This window comes from Stylophora pistillata, chromosome 12 (assembly GCF_964205215.1).
Source record: "Stylophora pistillata chromosome 12, jaStyPist1.2, whole genome shotgun sequence".
Taxonomy (NCBI): domain Eukaryota; kingdom Metazoa; phylum Cnidaria; class Anthozoa; order Scleractinia; family Pocilloporidae; genus Stylophora; species Stylophora pistillata.
The window spans coordinates 6,087,211-6,104,286 of NC_142530.1; the positions used below are offsets into that span (position 1 = coordinate 6,087,211).

Here is a 17,076-nt window from a genome sequence, read left to right on the forward strand (position 1 = left end):
AGCCAAAAATTCATAATGATGTAGCAACGTAGCTCAAACAAAGCACCACTTATTGTAATCGACAAATTATTTTGAAATATGCATAAGACCTGAGGCTAGTCGTTGACATGGCTGTCATTCCTACTGTTAAATGATGGAAAACTTTTTTCATATTTACCTAAATGAATTTGTCCTGCGACGCTCAGCTTTTGTTAAAAACTAACCACGTATCGTAATGAATCATGGATGTTATTGCCCACCCGACGATATCCAACCAAACCAAGACTAGTGAAAAAAATATCATATTTTTCGGTACAAGTTGCATGAAATTCGATTGCGCGAACTGGAGTTTTCTTGAAAAGGTGAAACAATTTAATGTAATAAGAAAAATGGAGTTTTTTTCCCTTCAAATTCTGTAACGAACCGGGAATTATTCATGGTGAAAAAATAACTGTCATAGACTAGGTAACCTTAAATAGCCAAGTTCACCTCTACAACAAGCAAAACGTTGCGGCTCTATATGGGTGTTGAGGAAATAGAATTTCCTGCAATGTCAACATTTGATGCGAAAGCAGATGCTCTATAGAATCTTAGTTGTCTCGAAGTGGGAGACCTTTTTTCGGTATCCTTATCAAAATTTTGTTCGGAAATGCACAGCACCGACGATGAACAAAAATTTCCACTCCCCAATCTGTGCCAAGCTACTAATTCTAACGCTAGAAAGGTAAAAGAAACCCTGATTTTTGTATCAACCCAAGCTTCACATTTCACCTCATCCCACTTTCTCCCCTCCCCACTTTCTCCGCTGCCCCCCCCCCAAAACAACCCCCACGCACTATCAGTGGTATGGCTCAGAGCCCATAGTCATGACACAAAATAATATTTTTAATTAGACCACGACGTAAGTAATAACGTCTGACGTTTCTCCGGGCTGTTAAGGAGATAGAACGATTTGATATTCAAGGAATAGCAAAGAGACTAAGACAAAAATCTTTTATTATTTATTCAGTAAATAACATAAGGATGCACTTGCGGAAATTTCAACGAAATTAATCAATGGCTGCTCGGAATCCCTACTCGATCATAAAGTTGAAATTTGGCTCAAAAGTTAAAACATGTCGCAGTAATCAACTTATTCCTGAGACAGTTTGAGATAAGCAGGCTCTCTAGCGCCTTCTGGCTTCTACTTTTTCTTTCGGTTATAATTTTTGCCAAATACCCCCCGTACTTGTTTAATACAAATTGCTCGGCTTGAAATCATTTTAATTAAATATAAATAAAAACAAAAATTAGTGAAAAACACAAAGCAACTTTTAATATCCTTGTTTCAGCTTATTGAGCACTGTGATTACACATGAAACTTCTTTGAACTTGAGTTCTCTCCTAAAGAGCTTACAGCGCTGGATATATTCTGGGATGGGCTTCCCTGAAGTAACACATTTCCAGACTAGAGGTATATGAGCGCTTTTTAGAAGAAAAATCAGTGCAAGTCACTCAGTTTTAAAGCAAAACTCCTCACTCGTTAATCTTCTTACAGTTAAAAAATGACACATAAAGGATATCGTTTGGAACGTAGGGCGGAGAATCCCTCAACAAAAACATTATAGAATGACATTTGCATCTGGGTAGATAATAAAAAGCAGCTTAAAAGTTTATTTCAATACAAAGATGCCTCGGTACCTCGTGAGGACTCAAGCCATCATCCGAGTGAGATCTTTAACAAAATTACAATGACATCAGGCGGTGTGCGCACTCCGATTGCATTGCATTGTGGTAGCGTTATTTTCAATATGGCGGTAAAAGTGGTAGAAATGGGTAGAGTTTGACCGAATATTACGTAAACATTAGGCCGTTTCCTTTTCTTTTGACTATAGGTAAATATAATTTGATATATTCTGAACGTGTAGAAGTATTTTTCGTGCGTATTTGTCATGTATCATATCGTTCTCAAGGACAAACGCAAGCACTGTATTTTAGCATGTAATTTGAGACCGGTTTTCGAGCAGGTAAGATTCGTTGTACGTCGTAGTTTGAAGCCTTTCAAAGATTTTTATGGCCACTTTGATCCTTCTTCAACAGCTCTGACCAAGTGCGCTCAAACGCGCTCCAACAGTACAAATTTTCTACGCATCTAAGTGATAGTGTTTAAGACCCCTTTGTGGAGCGAAAAGGCCCATTGTTGTGCATGTTTAGTGTGTTGCGTTACATATCGTTGCTGCTGCAAGGGCATTTATCAATCATGTTGTAAATCTACCTTCCTAAGTGAAGGAAAATTAAATAATCGCGTTTGTTGTGTGGTAAATCTTCTATCTTGATCACTGGATGAAGGACAATTTAATTAGAGCGATGAAAAGAGTCACTTGATCCATGAAAACCTCTACCTTGCGAAAGGCAGTCGACCGTTGAAAGGTGTTGATAGGCCTGTGCGTCTCCTACCATTCGCTAGCGCTTTCAAATCTTCTACCTTCAAAGTTTAGCTCTTACAAGGATATCTTTTGGTGACTTTCCTTTGCGATGTGATAATAAGGGTCAGTTTTGAGGCGTCATAATTCTCCATCTGTATGTTCTTGAGGCCGGAGTTGGCAAAGCCGGATGAGATTGTGTTACAAAAGGCAATATTTTCTTCTGTGCCCGCGCTATTTTCTTTGTTTCAGAGTATACTTTTCTCCTGAAAAGTAATAACTCCAGAGATACGTTTCTCAAAACCCTCATATAGGTTTCCTCTATTCTCGAAGGAGAACTTGAAACTCTATACGTTTTTATTAAACGTGGAGCGCGACAAATTCGTTCCTAGGAGGCGTGGGGCTTCTCCTTTTACAAATCCCGTATTTACGCTCGGTGGAAAAAGTTCGTCTATTACAAGATCTCTGTCTCTCTAATATGCGTTTGCATGTCAAGGGTCAATTCACAGTTAAATAACTCGCGTCTACGAATATAATTACTGACTTTGAAATTATTCATCCTGCCATCGGTTGTGAGTGTAACTGTTGCCATTTGTGTCGAGATTCGTAGGCAGATTTCAGTTTAGAGTCTCTCTAAAGAACGTCAGTTGCCTCCTAAGAACGAATTCGTCATGGATGAATGACAGGAGTCGCGCAGGCCCGTCAAACGTTTTAACTTTCGAAGTGAATGGCAACAGACTGAGTGAAACCCTATTACAATCCCCGTATATTCACGCCGTATCTCTCTGCCACCAAAGACGTTTACTCCAACGCGCCAAGATGCAAATAATTCAATTTTTGTTTTACGATTTTTTTTTGCCTACCATGACATTAACGATGCACTCATTGTTAGCTTTTCATTGCTTGGTTGATCAATCAGAGTAGACCGCGATTCTAAGTTTTGATACTTCACATTTATGCCTTAGACTTTTTGGAGATACAATAAAATTTTTTATTTCGAAGTATTGCATTGCGTATCCTCGCTGGGCACAACGTTATGCGCGTCAGTTGCGCATTCTCCTAGACAAAATAGCAGCTCTCAATAGAGCCTGTACTCGCCTCTGAGTTCAATCGTCATTGTCCCATGAACGAGCTCGGTAATTCCCTTTTATTAATAGCATATTCATTTTTGACTTGCTCCCAAAAAATATAACTTTGAAGAGAAAGAAGTTTAGGGGTGTTTAATTAATACTAAAAGACTTAAAACTAAAAGCTCTGATCCAATTGTGGTTTGACCGCGGCAAAAGGTAGAAAAACATGTAGATTCTCAAATCTGATTACCTAGCTCTGGCCTAACTTAGAATCCCGGTTCGAGTCCTTGTATAACCTGTAGCAGGCTCACGCTAATACTATTTTTCATTTTCCCGCTTTTCGCCTGTCCCCTATAACAGATAGCTTGGCAAAGGTTAGTCCTTACAATCATTATAGTCGAAGAAGCTCTACAACCATTTGACTCTTGTTTTACTTTATTTCGCTTGTAGTGTTTTAAGCGTAAAACTTACAATGTTGATTTTCAAGGCCAATGCAAGGTACATCTCCCAAAATAAAATTTACACGCGATGACGGCGATGACGGGGACGACGACAACAAAACCTACCATCACTACTACCACGATCAGGATTTTTGATAAGCTTTTATCTGTATCTGTATCTGTATCTGTATATGTACCTGTATCTGTATCTGAAAAGGATAAGAAATAATATAGGCGATGAAAAAATTGATTAAGATTAACAGGGGAAGTCATTTGAATGATCGCTGAGCCGCTTTTCAAGCAATAAAATAAAATTTAAAAAAAGCTTTAGAATTTCCTTTTCAAATTTGAACTCAATGACAAACACAAAAAAACTTGGTTCTGTAGATATAAATTTGTTTACCAAAAGGACGTACAGACAGCAGAATGACAATAACTCTCAATAAAGAAACGACAACTTTGAGTTTAAATTTCCAAGACATGGTTCGACATTCTCATGTCATCTTCAGTTGCAAATGAGCTTTTAACGGTTGTACATTTAAATTATTCAGGTACGTTAGGGCTACGTTACAATTTGAATATTAAATACGCAAAAAATGTAAATAGCGCGCGCTTGACTAGACCAAAAAAATAATAATTATAATAATAATAATAATAGAATAAAAGACCAAGGAACAACATAATTAAAAGGAAAGAGACAATTCTAGATGCTTCAATTGCTGATTAAGAATGGGTTTTCCCACTTAAATGCAATGCCTCTTTGATCTTAATTTAGTATTTTGAAGCTGCAGAATCTAAGATCGTGAAACACTCTGTATCACAAGGGTCAAGACAGGCCCTTGATGAGTGCAGGTGCTTGTAAATGTGCGAAGTTTTGTCCGACAAGAGGTGCTCACGAACTCGTGTACAAATGTGGCGAGTGGTCTCACCAATGTAACTGGCATCCCAGCCAGCACACGAAAATTTATAAACGACACCCGAACGTAGACCTATCGGTACTGAATCTTCCACACCGAACATGTTTCTGAGTTTAAACGTACTGAAGACTAACTTAACATCTAAATCAGCTCTACAATAACGTTTGAGTAGTTGTCTGAACTTAGTCTGAGCGATGTTTGAAAACCGGCCAACATAGCGGGGAAGTTTACAATAATGCGAAGAAGGTTTACCGGAGTTAGAAGAGGCATTCTTCCCAGTAGGAGAAGGATTATTTTTCTTAACTAGATACCTGTAAATGATCTTGTCTATGACCCAAGATGGAAAACAATTTTTCCGTAACAAGAAAATAAGTTTCTTGACATCCAGATGAAAACCAACCCAAGAATTATTGATCTTATATACTCTGTCAATCAATGTTCTGACTAAACCTAATTTGTAGATCAAAGGGGCGAAGCTAAAATAATTAGTAAGAAGACCAGTAAACGTCTTCTTGCGATATATACTAGTGACAATGGATGTATGACTGTTGTCTACAATATGTCTAAAAACGATATTTTCCTATCAATTTCCCTTTCCATTGTGAAACGACTAGTGTATATCGCAAGAAGACGTTTACTAGTCTTCTTACTAATTATTTTAGCTTCGCCCCTTTGATCTACAAATTAGGTTTAGTCATAACATTGATTGACAGAGTATATAAGATCAATAATTCCTGGGTTGGTTTTCAGCTGGATGTCAAGAAACTTATCTTCTTGCTACGGAAAAATTGTTTTCCATCTTGGGTCATAGACAAGACCATTTACAGGTATCTAGCTAAGAAAAATAATCCTTCTCCTACTGGCAAGGGCAGAATGCCTCTTCTAACTCCGGTAAACCTTCTGCGCACTATTGTAAACTTCCCCGCTATGTTGGCCGGTTTTCAAACATCGCTCAGACTAAGTTTAGACAACTACTGAAACGTTATTGTAGAGCTGATTTAGATGTTAAGTTAGTCTTCAGTACGTTTAAACTCAGAAACATGTTCAGTGTGAAAGATTCAGTACCGATAGGTCTACGCTCGCGTGTCGTTTATAAATTTTCGTGTGCTGGCTGGGATGCCAGTTACATTGGTGAGACCACTCACCACATTCGTACACGAGTTCGTGAGCACCTCTTGTCGGACAAAACTTCGCACATTTACAAGCACCTGCACTCATCAAGGGCCTGTCTTGACTCTTGTGATACAGAATGTTTCACGATCTTAGATTCTGCAGCTTCAAAATACCAAATTAAGATCAAAGAGGCATTGCATATTAAGTGGAAAAAACTCATTCTTAATCAGCAATTGAAGCATCTAGAATTGTCTCTTTCCTTTTAATTATGTTGTTCCTTGGTCTTTTATTTTATTATTATTATTATTAATATTATTATTATTATTATTATTATTATTATTATTATTATTTGGTCTAGTCAAGCGCGCGCTATTTACATTTTTCGCGTATTTGATATTCAAAGTGTAACGTAGCCCTAGCGTACCTGAATAATTTAAATGTACAACCGTTAAAAGCTCATTTGCAACTGAAGATGACATGAGAATGTCGAAACATGTCTTGGAAATTTAAACTCAAAGTTGTCGTTTCTTTATTGAGAGAAATTTGCTTACGCATTTAAACATCACGTTTCATTACACCTAATAAATAGAATAGCTCTTAAAATTGTGCCAGACTCTCGCTAATACCATTTTTCACTCGCCTGCTTTTTCGCCTGTCATAGATAGTCTGATAAAGGCTAGTCCTAACACTCGTTTTAGTTTAAGGAGCTCTACGAACATTTCAGCCTTGTTTTTTTTTTTTTTTATCCTGCTTTTGGCGTTTTAAGCCTAGCATTTAGTTTGATGAAGAGAAAGGAATAAGTCAACCTAGATCGGATCCGCCGCAATTCAGTGATTTTCTAGGTTTCACTTTATCAGTTTATAAAAACAAACACTCAGGATGACGATGAAAACTGAGGCTCTTTCTCTATTTTTTCGCGCCGCAACAGTTTTAAGACCAAAACGCTTGATCGAGATCAGAGATTCGGAAGGGGGGCTTTTGATGAAGCGACTGAATAACGCAGACTTATTCGGGGAGATATAGCCCTTTCGATAGTTTTTATCATTTCAACCAAGTCAGAAAACGAGATTTCTATAACTATTACGTCATTATTCCTTTTACTGTCTAGTTTTACCTTTCGCAGCGATGTCACAGCAGACACCATAATAGCCCGCTTTACAAATACATACTCCATCCGTTAGATTACCTCCATACCAACAACTCCTCTGAGGGCAGGCTCGTGTCATTGTTAAATTAGATCCTCCGGGGCATGTACCTCCACACTGCTCTGGAATTATCAGGCTACGTGTGCTAGTCTGCTCCCCCCCTACACCACACTTTGTTGAACAAGCACTCCACACTGACCAGGAACTAAGTAGGCAGTCAACTTCCCTGAGTCCGCCGCAACGCCAAATGTTCCCTGCATAGGACGTAATTAAAAGATGTCAATTTTTTAAACAATTTCCGTGGACTCTGGCGACAGACGGAGAAAGGCAAGTTATTCGTTGAAACGAGCGTGACATGCCCATCGTGTTGCACCTCTATTGAAATCCTGTTCAATGCACAACGTGACGGGCGATTAAGGCTGGATAGTTCCCTCCGAGACTTTAAGCGTTGGAGCCAGCCCACGCCGTCATTTCTCTAAGGATTACAATACATGTGAATCGAAGGCCATGCCAGTCAACGCGAAAGAATCATGCTGTCATTGTTCTGCTTTCTTTTTGTTTTATTGTATTCTAAGGAGGCGGGGAGTTTCATTGGAAAAATTGGAGTTTATGCTTCATCTAAATAAAATTGAATTGAGAGTTAAAGCATATAAATTGAAAGGATTCGTTTTGAAATATACACCTCTTGAATATTTACATGTAAATGTGGCAAAGTCCAAAATTCTGCTCGTGTTGTTGCCATAGCTGTCACTCTCTCAAATCAGAAACACATATTGCATAGTATTATTCCTGAGTTCATTTCATCGGGAAGTTAATTTCGGTAAGATCTATCATTACCAATAACATATCTGATCAATATTCTGAAGCCTGCTTGTACGTAGAAGGTAATGTGTCAAATCTTTCATCCTCTTGTCTTTAAGCCGTTCAAAGTGGACCCAAACGTAGCAAGATAATTTAATTTGGTTTGAACAACTAAGTTGATAATGTAAAATGGCCACCGGTAATGAGTTTAAAAACTGACTTTTCGAGCGTTAGCCCTTCGTCAAAGCAAATATTTGAAATTTGAGTGTTCACCTCTCCGTTATTGGTAGACAAACAAAATTCGGTGAAAAGGTAATTCTTTTGATCCTTTTGATACTATTTCAGCTAATGTCTGTCGCGCCTTAAAGTCATTTCTAAACACCTAAAGACTGTCAGCAATACCGGTCTTGAGGCCGATATTTAATTTTAGATCAAGCACCAATTATTAACGTACCTTCCAGCAATCAGACTAGATCACCTGTTCCGGGCATTACTGTTTTTCAGGCGTTGGATGAAGGAGAGGGTCATAAAGATGCCGTGCATTATATTCTAGAAGAGATATACAGCCATGCTAAAGGAAAAAACGCGCGGGTCTTATCGCCGAATTAGTAAGGCATTTTTGAGAAAAATTTTCTAGCAAACCCTTTTTTCAGGTTTTCGTGGTTAAAAATTATCGTTTCGAGGAAGATTTCCAAAATGCTGCAAAGCACCGGTCTTGTTGAACTGCCAAAATGGCACGGCACGTTGTTCCGGATTTTCTTTAAATTTGTTGTTTGCTCACAGAGACTTAAAAGCCTCCGTAAACATTAAAATGTGTCAGCCTTCTTAATTACAGAGGCTGTCCAAATATAATTAAAGGAAGACAAATGAGCAGTTGACACAAATAATAACGTCTTACTAACCAAGCGCGAGAGCCGTACTGAGGATTATTGGCCCAAAATCGTGGTAGTACAGAGCGAGCGATGTTACTAAATATTTTATCATGGCGTTCGGGAAAACTTCTTTGATTTTAATTTTTCGGCTTTCACGAACAAAAATATACGGCTTGTGACCGCTTCCGCGGAAGTGGTCCGTATGGCAAAATCCATACCGAGTAAGAACTAATCAGAACGCTCGGATTTACCTGAAGACTATCCTGCCACATAGTAAGTTGTTATAACCTTCAAGCTCGAGGTATTTTCATCGATGGTTTATTTTCTCACTGAGCTTTTTGTTTAAAAATACATGTCCTTGCAACTTTTCACCTCGTGTTTGCGTTTTTCTGCTAGAAATTCATTGTATGATTACAAGCTTGTTTTATTTTTGTAGGTGTGGTCGTTAACTCAGGCGAATTAGTTTTGCCTAGCGTGCTAATTGACATTCCTTGTTCTAGATTTTGACGTTAAAAAAATGTTGAATTGGTGTCAGTGACGTTATACACCGATTGATAGCAGCTTCAACATCCGAGCAACCCACAGGCTTTTGACTGTCGTCCTTTCAACCCTACTTGGGTGGGTTAGGGAATTTGAACCGGAAGTGTTAAGTCTTTCCAGTGGAATACTTGTGGTTTACCTTTTAATGTGGAGGTACTTAAAGCGGATGACTCAGAATTTAGGGTCTATAAGGTCTAGGTTTTTGAGCTTGAATAGTCAAATCAATTGCTGGTCGTGCCTTTTACAAAAGATGTGACAATGAAATGATGGTCTCAATAGAAAGATGGCTTTCACGGCTAACGGCTACATTTTTTGGCCATTTTATACGGCTTATGCTATAATTTCACGGTTACATTATTTTAAGGACTGACGGTTAGAATTTGTCAAATTTGTACGCCTAATGACTAACTTTTGCCGTTTTACGGCTTATAGTTAACCCCATCGAGAACCACTAAGATCTAGCGCCTGGGCAGGGCATTTGAACATGATTTTGGCCCAGGGGGGCTGGAACCAAACTTCAAAAGTTAAAATTCCTGAGGGGAGGCAATGTTGAAGCTTTGAATTGATCGATGCATCATTTTTTCTTCTAGCATAATACTTTCAGTATCCCTCAACCTAACAATGTCATCTGTTTGATAATCACCGAGAAAAACCGTGCCACAGTGTCTTCTTTCACACAGGACTGAGTCTAACGATTTTCGATTTAAAAATAGTTACCATAGGAGTTTTCAACGGGGGAGGGGGTGGGGGTGAATCTCCCATAGTTGTATCTCTGCTTTTCAGTGAAACACTCTTCCAAGGTAACATAGTTTATATCAACTAATGAACAAGCTTTTAAAAGTGTGATTCTCGTGCCTGAAAAAAACGCAAGAAGGAAACAATCAAATGTGTTTTTGTGATTGAAAAGATCTCGACCGTGCTTGACAAACGCTTAGGTATGTTGAATTCATAGTAGTATCTGATTGTTTCCCGTTTTCAACGTCTTCGGCGAAGAGCATTTGACCTGCCGTTATAAATGATTGAATTGTCCTCTTTCAAGTCCACAATGAAGCTCAAGTTTACCCTCGAACTTTCTTAAGACTTATGGGTGTTCGAATACGCAAAGAAAAACAGACGCCCTCCTAGCTTACGGAATGTGTTATTGTAAAACAATTTCGCCATGGGAAATGGACGAGAATTTTAAACGAGAGCAGAGATAAAAACCAATCTCCCGTAGTTAGCTATGCTTGGTTAGCTTACTGTTATCGATTTCGTGATCGAACACGGTACTAACTTCTAAAATATGCTTGGAACTTCGGATTTAACCACAAGGTTCCTAAGTAGATCATATCATGACGTAAATGACGATGTTGCGACTTTCACAAAGTTCAGCCCGGTTTTTCCGTGCAGAAATGAAAAGCCTCAAACTAATTTTTATATTTTTATATCCTCGAAAAAAACACAATTTCCACTTATCATGAGCTTAACCTGAACCGATTCTGTGTTATACCGCATGGGGAAAATGATAATTGAAACGTTGCTGCGAAATGTGATAGTTGGATTTTGAAATATTGGTGATTTTTGAAAGCTTTCTGTGATATCAAAATTAAATGAAATGGTCCCGTTTTCGACTTGAGCCATGCCTCGATCTTCCTCTACAAATGTGTCGAATTGATACGAGCTTGCTTTCTCTTGCGCTTTTCATTAGCAAATTAAAGTTCATTTGCCTCTACTCGGAGCAGTAATTTCCGCCATTTTACGGCTACCGACGCTCGTTTCAGTTATCGTATTTTTTTTCTAGTATAAAGAAGCGAGTCTGGGGAAAAAAAACTTCCCACGCTTCTTAGTTCACTATGAGGTATTTCTGGGAAAAATACGGAGGTTTTCAATTTTTCGATCACGTACCACATTTTTCGATTTTCACTGTGTCAATTCAAATATTCGCTCTAAAAGTTTTAAGTTTTCTTCAACTAATTACCTTGCTTCTGACAGCAATCCCCGGAAAACCCTTCTTTACAGAAACAAGCCCCATCTCGTAGACTTCCTCCATTAAAACAGCCTGGATGTGGGCACGATCTCGTTTTCCTGCGGGAAGATGAGCACGTACCGCCACATTGCTCAACAGTGATTCGGTGACGAAAGCTTGACTGAGTTCCTGATACGCCACAAGGAGTTGTACAACCGCTCCATTCTGACCAGTAGCTTAGTTGACAGTCGACTGGCTTACTCCCATAGCACTGCCGAGTTTCTACAAGGTTGTCAGGGCATGCTGTTCCACCACAAGAAGGCTTTGATACTATCGTTCTTGATCGACGTCGATGGCCTTGCTCTCTACATCGGTCTACTGTGCAATAACTCCAGTGTGACCAAGACGCGACAACACAGTCGACTGGGTTACTCCCATAGCACTGCCGAGTTTCTACAAGGTTGTCAGGGCATGCTGTTCCACCACAAGAAGGCTTTGATACTATCGTTCTTGATCGACGTCGATGGCCTTGCTCTCCACATCGGTCTGCTGTGCAAGAACTCCAGTGTGACCAAGACGAAACAACACAGTCGACTGGGTTACTCCCATAGCACTGCCGAGTTTCTACAAGGTTGTCAGGGCATGCTGTTCCACCACAAGAAGGCTTTGATACTATCGTTCTTGATCGACGTCGATGGCCTTGCTCTCCACATCGGTCTGCTGTGCAAGAACTCCAGTGTGACCAAGACGAAACAACACAGTCGACTGGGTTACTCCCATAGCACTGCCGAGTTTCTACAAGGTTGTCAGGGCATTCTGTTCCGCCACAAGAAGGCTCTGATTCTATCGTTCTTGATCGACGTCGATGGCCTTGCTCTCCACATCGGTCTGCTGTGCAAGAACTCCAGTGTGACCAAGACGCGACAACACAGTTTTGCACTGGACATACACGACGACGACGACGACGTCTCCGCCAAGCGTCACACTCAGAAGTTAAAAGGAACCACAACAGAAACATCATTCCAATAGAAATCTTTGCCGAGAACATCTTTAGTTTACGTAATGGAACAGGGCGTTGCATACACGATTGTAAACGAACCCAAAGCTAAGTAACCAGGATTCGGACTTTTCCCTCCTAATGTTTACGAGGAGGTCATCATGTTATCGTACTGCAAAGTATGCTGGGATCATGTAATGTTTCCAGAAATATTTATTAAGAGTCGATCCTAAATTTATATAATCGTCCGCCGTTTTGGTTAGTGCACTGTGGTGTAAACGTGTTCCATATCACGAGTTTATTATATATAGATATTTCTTAGATTTAGATAGTTTTTTCTTGCATAGTACTAACACGTGGCACCTATCATGCGTTTGATGGGAAGGTAAATAATTATTCAGCCGCACGGAAGAGAAATGCATCTGGGACTGAAATGTTCAGGTTTTGCGAGTACCGTAATAACGGCAAAGTAAGAATTCGATAATGGAGAACAAGTATTCCGTATTTCTTTCATCGCTATACATTTAGAGAGGAGTAAACGTAGAGTAAATTTCATTTCGAAACAGTTCAATTTTTCCGTGATGTTTTCATGCATATATATGCTTCGGTGCATTTATTGTATTGTATTGTATTGTAATCTTTATTTAGACACGATCAATTCATCAGCCTATAAAAATACATATCACATACGCTAAGATATTTAAAATTAAAACTACATACTATAACACTAAAGCTGTTTTCCGTGAATGCCGTGCGTTAGACTTAAAAAATGTCATTGATCTTACGTTTAAATAACCCCAGAGACTCTGTGTTCCTTATATCGCTTGGTAAACTGTTCCATAATGTGGCGCCATTTAGGGGTTTTTTCCCGTGACCTTTCGCTTTTTATTGCATTATTCCAGTTCTTAGAAATGCATTATTGCAGTTAAACAGTTCCTGAAAACAATTTCATCTCGTATGACTGTCTCCTCTATCCTTTCCTTTTGTGGCAGGAGGCGAAGCCACATATGTTGTCGCAAGGAGTGAATGAGTAAGGGATCACTCACAGTTTCTGGGCAACGAGTCGATTTTAAATCGTCACGATTTATAAGTCACTCGATAAACGATTTAAAGCGAGACTCGTTTGTTTGTGAATAGAAACGAGACTCGTTTATAGAAACGAGACTCGTTTGTAGAAACGAGACTCGTTTGTAGAAACGAGACTCGTTTGTAGAAACGAGACTCGTTTTTAGAAACGAGACTCGTTTGACAAAACGAGAGTCGTTTTGCGAAAGAAGGCTCGTGTGCCAAACTTTGCTCTTGGCGCATGCGCAGAAGTATAGTTTTTTTTTTCCAGGGTAAAGTTTTAGGTTCAAGATAAGGTGGGATTTTGCTGCAATATGTTAAGGTAATCTCTATTTTCTTTTTCTTGGGATTACAAAGTGCAGGGAAGGCCTAAACCGATATTTTTATAGAGCTTCTGGCATAAATTTCAGCAGATAAAGTAGCACTGGATATTTGTGTCGAATTAAGTTCAAAGCTTGAATCGGATCCTATCCCATTACTAAGGTTACTTCATTTTTCCACAACAAGAGGGAAACCAGAAATTAAAACCATGAAAGATGTACATTTTGATAAATAAAAATTAAATGCTGAAACTTCATATTCATTATGCAAGGAATATTTCATCATGTTTTGCTGTTTTAGACTTTTTTTTCCCTTCAAGCAGACGCATAGCTGCTTGAACTTGGGCTTTCTCTATCGCACATTTGGAGTTATCTTTAGGAGACTGCCCTATTGCCATTTGTGCTTTCGTTGCCCAATTTTGTCATTTCCAATCATGAATAAGTCTACTTGTTTTTATTTTTGCCTGCTAGAGTGTAATGAATGTTGTTATGGTACTAGACAATAATCAAAATAATAGGAGTAGGTTCCTACAGATGCCAAAGGTTGAAATTGAAGGGCTTTTCAATGACTTTGCCAAGTTTTAGATAAATTGAAGGACCTTTTTTGGAAAGGTTTGCATAAGAAATTTTAAAATTATTTAACATTATTTCTCAGCTTTTCTATTAAAGTACTGCAATTTTTTACTCGAAAATTGCTAAAGAAAAAGCGTTGCAAAAATCAAGCTCTAGTCCTCAAATTCAAGTACTTTCAAGACCTTGAATTTGTTATTTTTGAATTCAAGCATCTTCGAATACTTTCAAGGCTTTTATGAACTATGAGTAGGTAATGTACGTGCCTTTAACTGCAATGAGAAGGGAATTTTTTACCTATTATTGATATCGAGTCAAAGTTTGTTGCAAAATGTTCACCCAAGGGGAGTTTTCACAAATCAGTTGATTGAAGCAATATTACTTTTCAATAGTTCATATTGTTTTTAATAGAAAAATATCTGAATATTGAATATCGTTGATGGCCACAACAAGAGAAGTAGTACTAATTACAGTTTACATGATTGGATGAAACTGAACTTTCTTCATCATCACTTTGGTCCCATGTATGATCATACCATTCCGACTCGTAGCCACTCTTATACACCCATTGCTAGTTTTCCATTGGCCTATCATTGATTGACACATGTCATAACTCAGAAAAAAATCGGTAACAATTTTGACAGACAGGTCATTGACTTTGATCCCAAAAAATGTAACGATGCTATGACTTGATTAAAATTTGATGGACAGATAATAATGAGACTACCTAGGTTACAACGCCTGCTGTCATTTCGTATTTTCCCCGATTTGTCTGCTCTATGGTTTATTTTTTACCCGAGAATTGTGATGTTCATGAGCATGGTGCTGCGTTTTTGAATAATCTTATCGCTCGATTTTTTTCTGAGAATTTTTTAATGTATGAAACGGGTGATTTGATTATTTCTCTTGGAATCATGCCATTGACTTGCGTTGATGTATCGTTGTTATTATTTTCCTCACTTGCGAATTTTGTATGAAATTTAAAGTCAAACACTTTCGTGACTGTTAGGGAACGGACTCACACGTTACATTTTTATTTTTTTAATTAAGATTTGTTTATGAACTAAACATTTTTATTGAGAGAAAAGCTATCGCATGTTTTTACCTTGAACGGACCATTGTTCATTTTCCGAGAATTTTGAATACTCATTAGAATTGTACAGCGAATTTTAAATATCCCTATTGTTCATTTTCTGAGAATTTTGAATACTCAAGAAATGCTCCCAGCGTAGTACTTAATGCATCACATGAAACATGAAGTTTTCAATTTATTTACATCAAATTATTAAACACACTCCTTCGTCATATGTTTGTTTCCAAACTTCGTCCACTCAAGTATAAGAGTGGAAGCAAGAGAGACACTTTCCTGGGTGGAAAACATTTGTCAAGTAGCTAGAACGATATAGTCTTTACAGTATATCAAGCTGATGCGAATTAAGTTGCGAGCACTATGTTTCTTAAGTTTTAACATGCAAATAAGTAGTGGTAGCCACATAGTTGCAAGTTTTTAATTCATTGAAAAAACTCCCCATCACATTTTACCACTTTATCACGATTACTTCATGTTAACTCTGTACAGCCTTTTCATTATTTAAAAGACCACTAACTGAAAGCAAGTAACAGTCAAATCAACAAAAAAGGGGGCTGTTGAAAACTAATTGTATTGCTCACTAAGCAGCAAAATTTCCGGGCGCCTACCAAAAAAGGCAACATTGTGACTTCATTAGCCACGGTTGTTCTAAATTATCTTTGAACAGATTATTCTATATCAATGTGTGGTAGATCGCTATGCAAATGTTGGCAACTTTAGCAGCACACTAAAATTCATCAATTGGCACAATTCATGTCTTCTTAATCTTGCGTTTTAATATGGGAGAAGGAACCATCATAATTAAAACTTTTTGACCGGAAAAGCTTACCTAAAAAGGAAGCTTTCGGCTAGCTTTCGATATTTCTGCGAATCGATTATGTGCCCCCGGAGGCGCTATTGTGAATTTATTTTGAGATGTTTATTATCTGTCGTTAGTGTCACGGCAAGAACTGAAATAATTATATCTTTCGATCTACTGGGCATAATTCGCTGACTAAAACGGTAAAATGTTTCCCCTCTGAAAAACAATTCTCGAAATTATTTTGTGATGTTTATTTTTTTCTGTAGTACTCCGAAACAAAGAGTAGGTAGCGCCTAGAAACATCCCGTCAAAAAGGGGTCAAGATCGGAATTCTATTGTTACTCTCTCTCACTTACTCACTCACTCATTCATTCACTCACTCACTCATTCACTCAATCAATCCCTCACTTACTCACTCACTCATTCACTCACTCACTCACTCACTCACTCATTCACTCACTCACTCACTCACTCATTCACTCAATCAATCCCTCACTTACTCATTCACTCATTCACTCACTCACTCACTCACTCAATCAATCAATCAATCAATCCCTGGATCACTCGGATCACTCACAGTTTCTGGGCAACGAGTCGATTTTAAATCGTCACGATTTATAAGTCACTCGATAAACGATTTAAAGCGTGACTCGTTTGTGAATAGAAACGAGACTCGTTTATAGAAACGAGACTCGTTTGTAGAAACGAGACTCGTTTGTAGAAACGAGACTCGTTTTTAGAAACGAGACTCGTTTTTAGAAACGAGACTCGTTTTTAGAAACGAGACTCGTTTGACAAAACGAGACTCGTTTGACAAAACGAGAGTCGTTTTGCGAAAGAAGGCTCGTGTGCCAAACTTTGCTCTTGGCGCATGCGCAGAAGTATAGTTTTTTTTTTTCCAGGGCAAAGTTTTAGGTTCAAGATAAGGTGGGATTTTGCTGCAATATGTTAAGGTAATCTCTATTTTCTTTTTCTTGGGATTACAAAGTGCAGGGAAGGCCTAAACCG

The 17,076-nt window shown here is 38.4% G+C and overlaps 1 protein-coding gene and 1 long non-coding RNA gene across 10 annotated transcripts in view; both read right to left on the reverse strand.

Annotated features, from left to right (window-relative positions):
* The window catches only part of LOC148718543 (uncharacterized), a 116,135-nt gene that overhangs the window by 84,417 nt on the left and 14,642 nt on the right, over window positions 1-17,076 (reverse strand). The gene's annotated exons all lie outside the window — the stretch shown is intronic.
* Window positions 959-12,446, reverse strand: LOC148718549 (spondin-1-like). Its single transcript, XM_088741807.1, has 3 exons — window positions 11,237-12,446; window positions 7,036-7,320; window positions 959-4,100 (listed from the first exon to the last, which is right to left on the reverse strand). The coding sequence occupies exons 1-3, from the start codon at window positions 12,303-12,305 to the stop codon at window positions 3,934-3,936; spliced, it is 1,521 nt and encodes a 506-aa protein (XP_088597933.1). The 5' UTR covers window positions 12,306-12,446; the 3' UTR covers window positions 959-3,933.

Excerpts from the sequence above, each read along its gene's own strand:
- LOC148718549 (XM_088741807.1), bottom strand. The coding sequence starts at position 12,305 with ATGCAACGCCCTGTTCCATTACGTAAACTAAAGATGTTCTCGGCAAAG. Across the intron at positions 7,321-11,236 it reads GGATTGCTGTCAGAAGCAAG|GGAACATTTGGCGTTGCGGC; the intron begins GTAATTAGTTGA and ends CGTCCTATGCAG. Across the intron at positions 4,101-7,035 it reads CTGTGACATCGCTGCGAAAG|ATACAGATACAGGTACATAT; the intron begins GTAAAACTAGAC and ends TATCCTTTTCAG.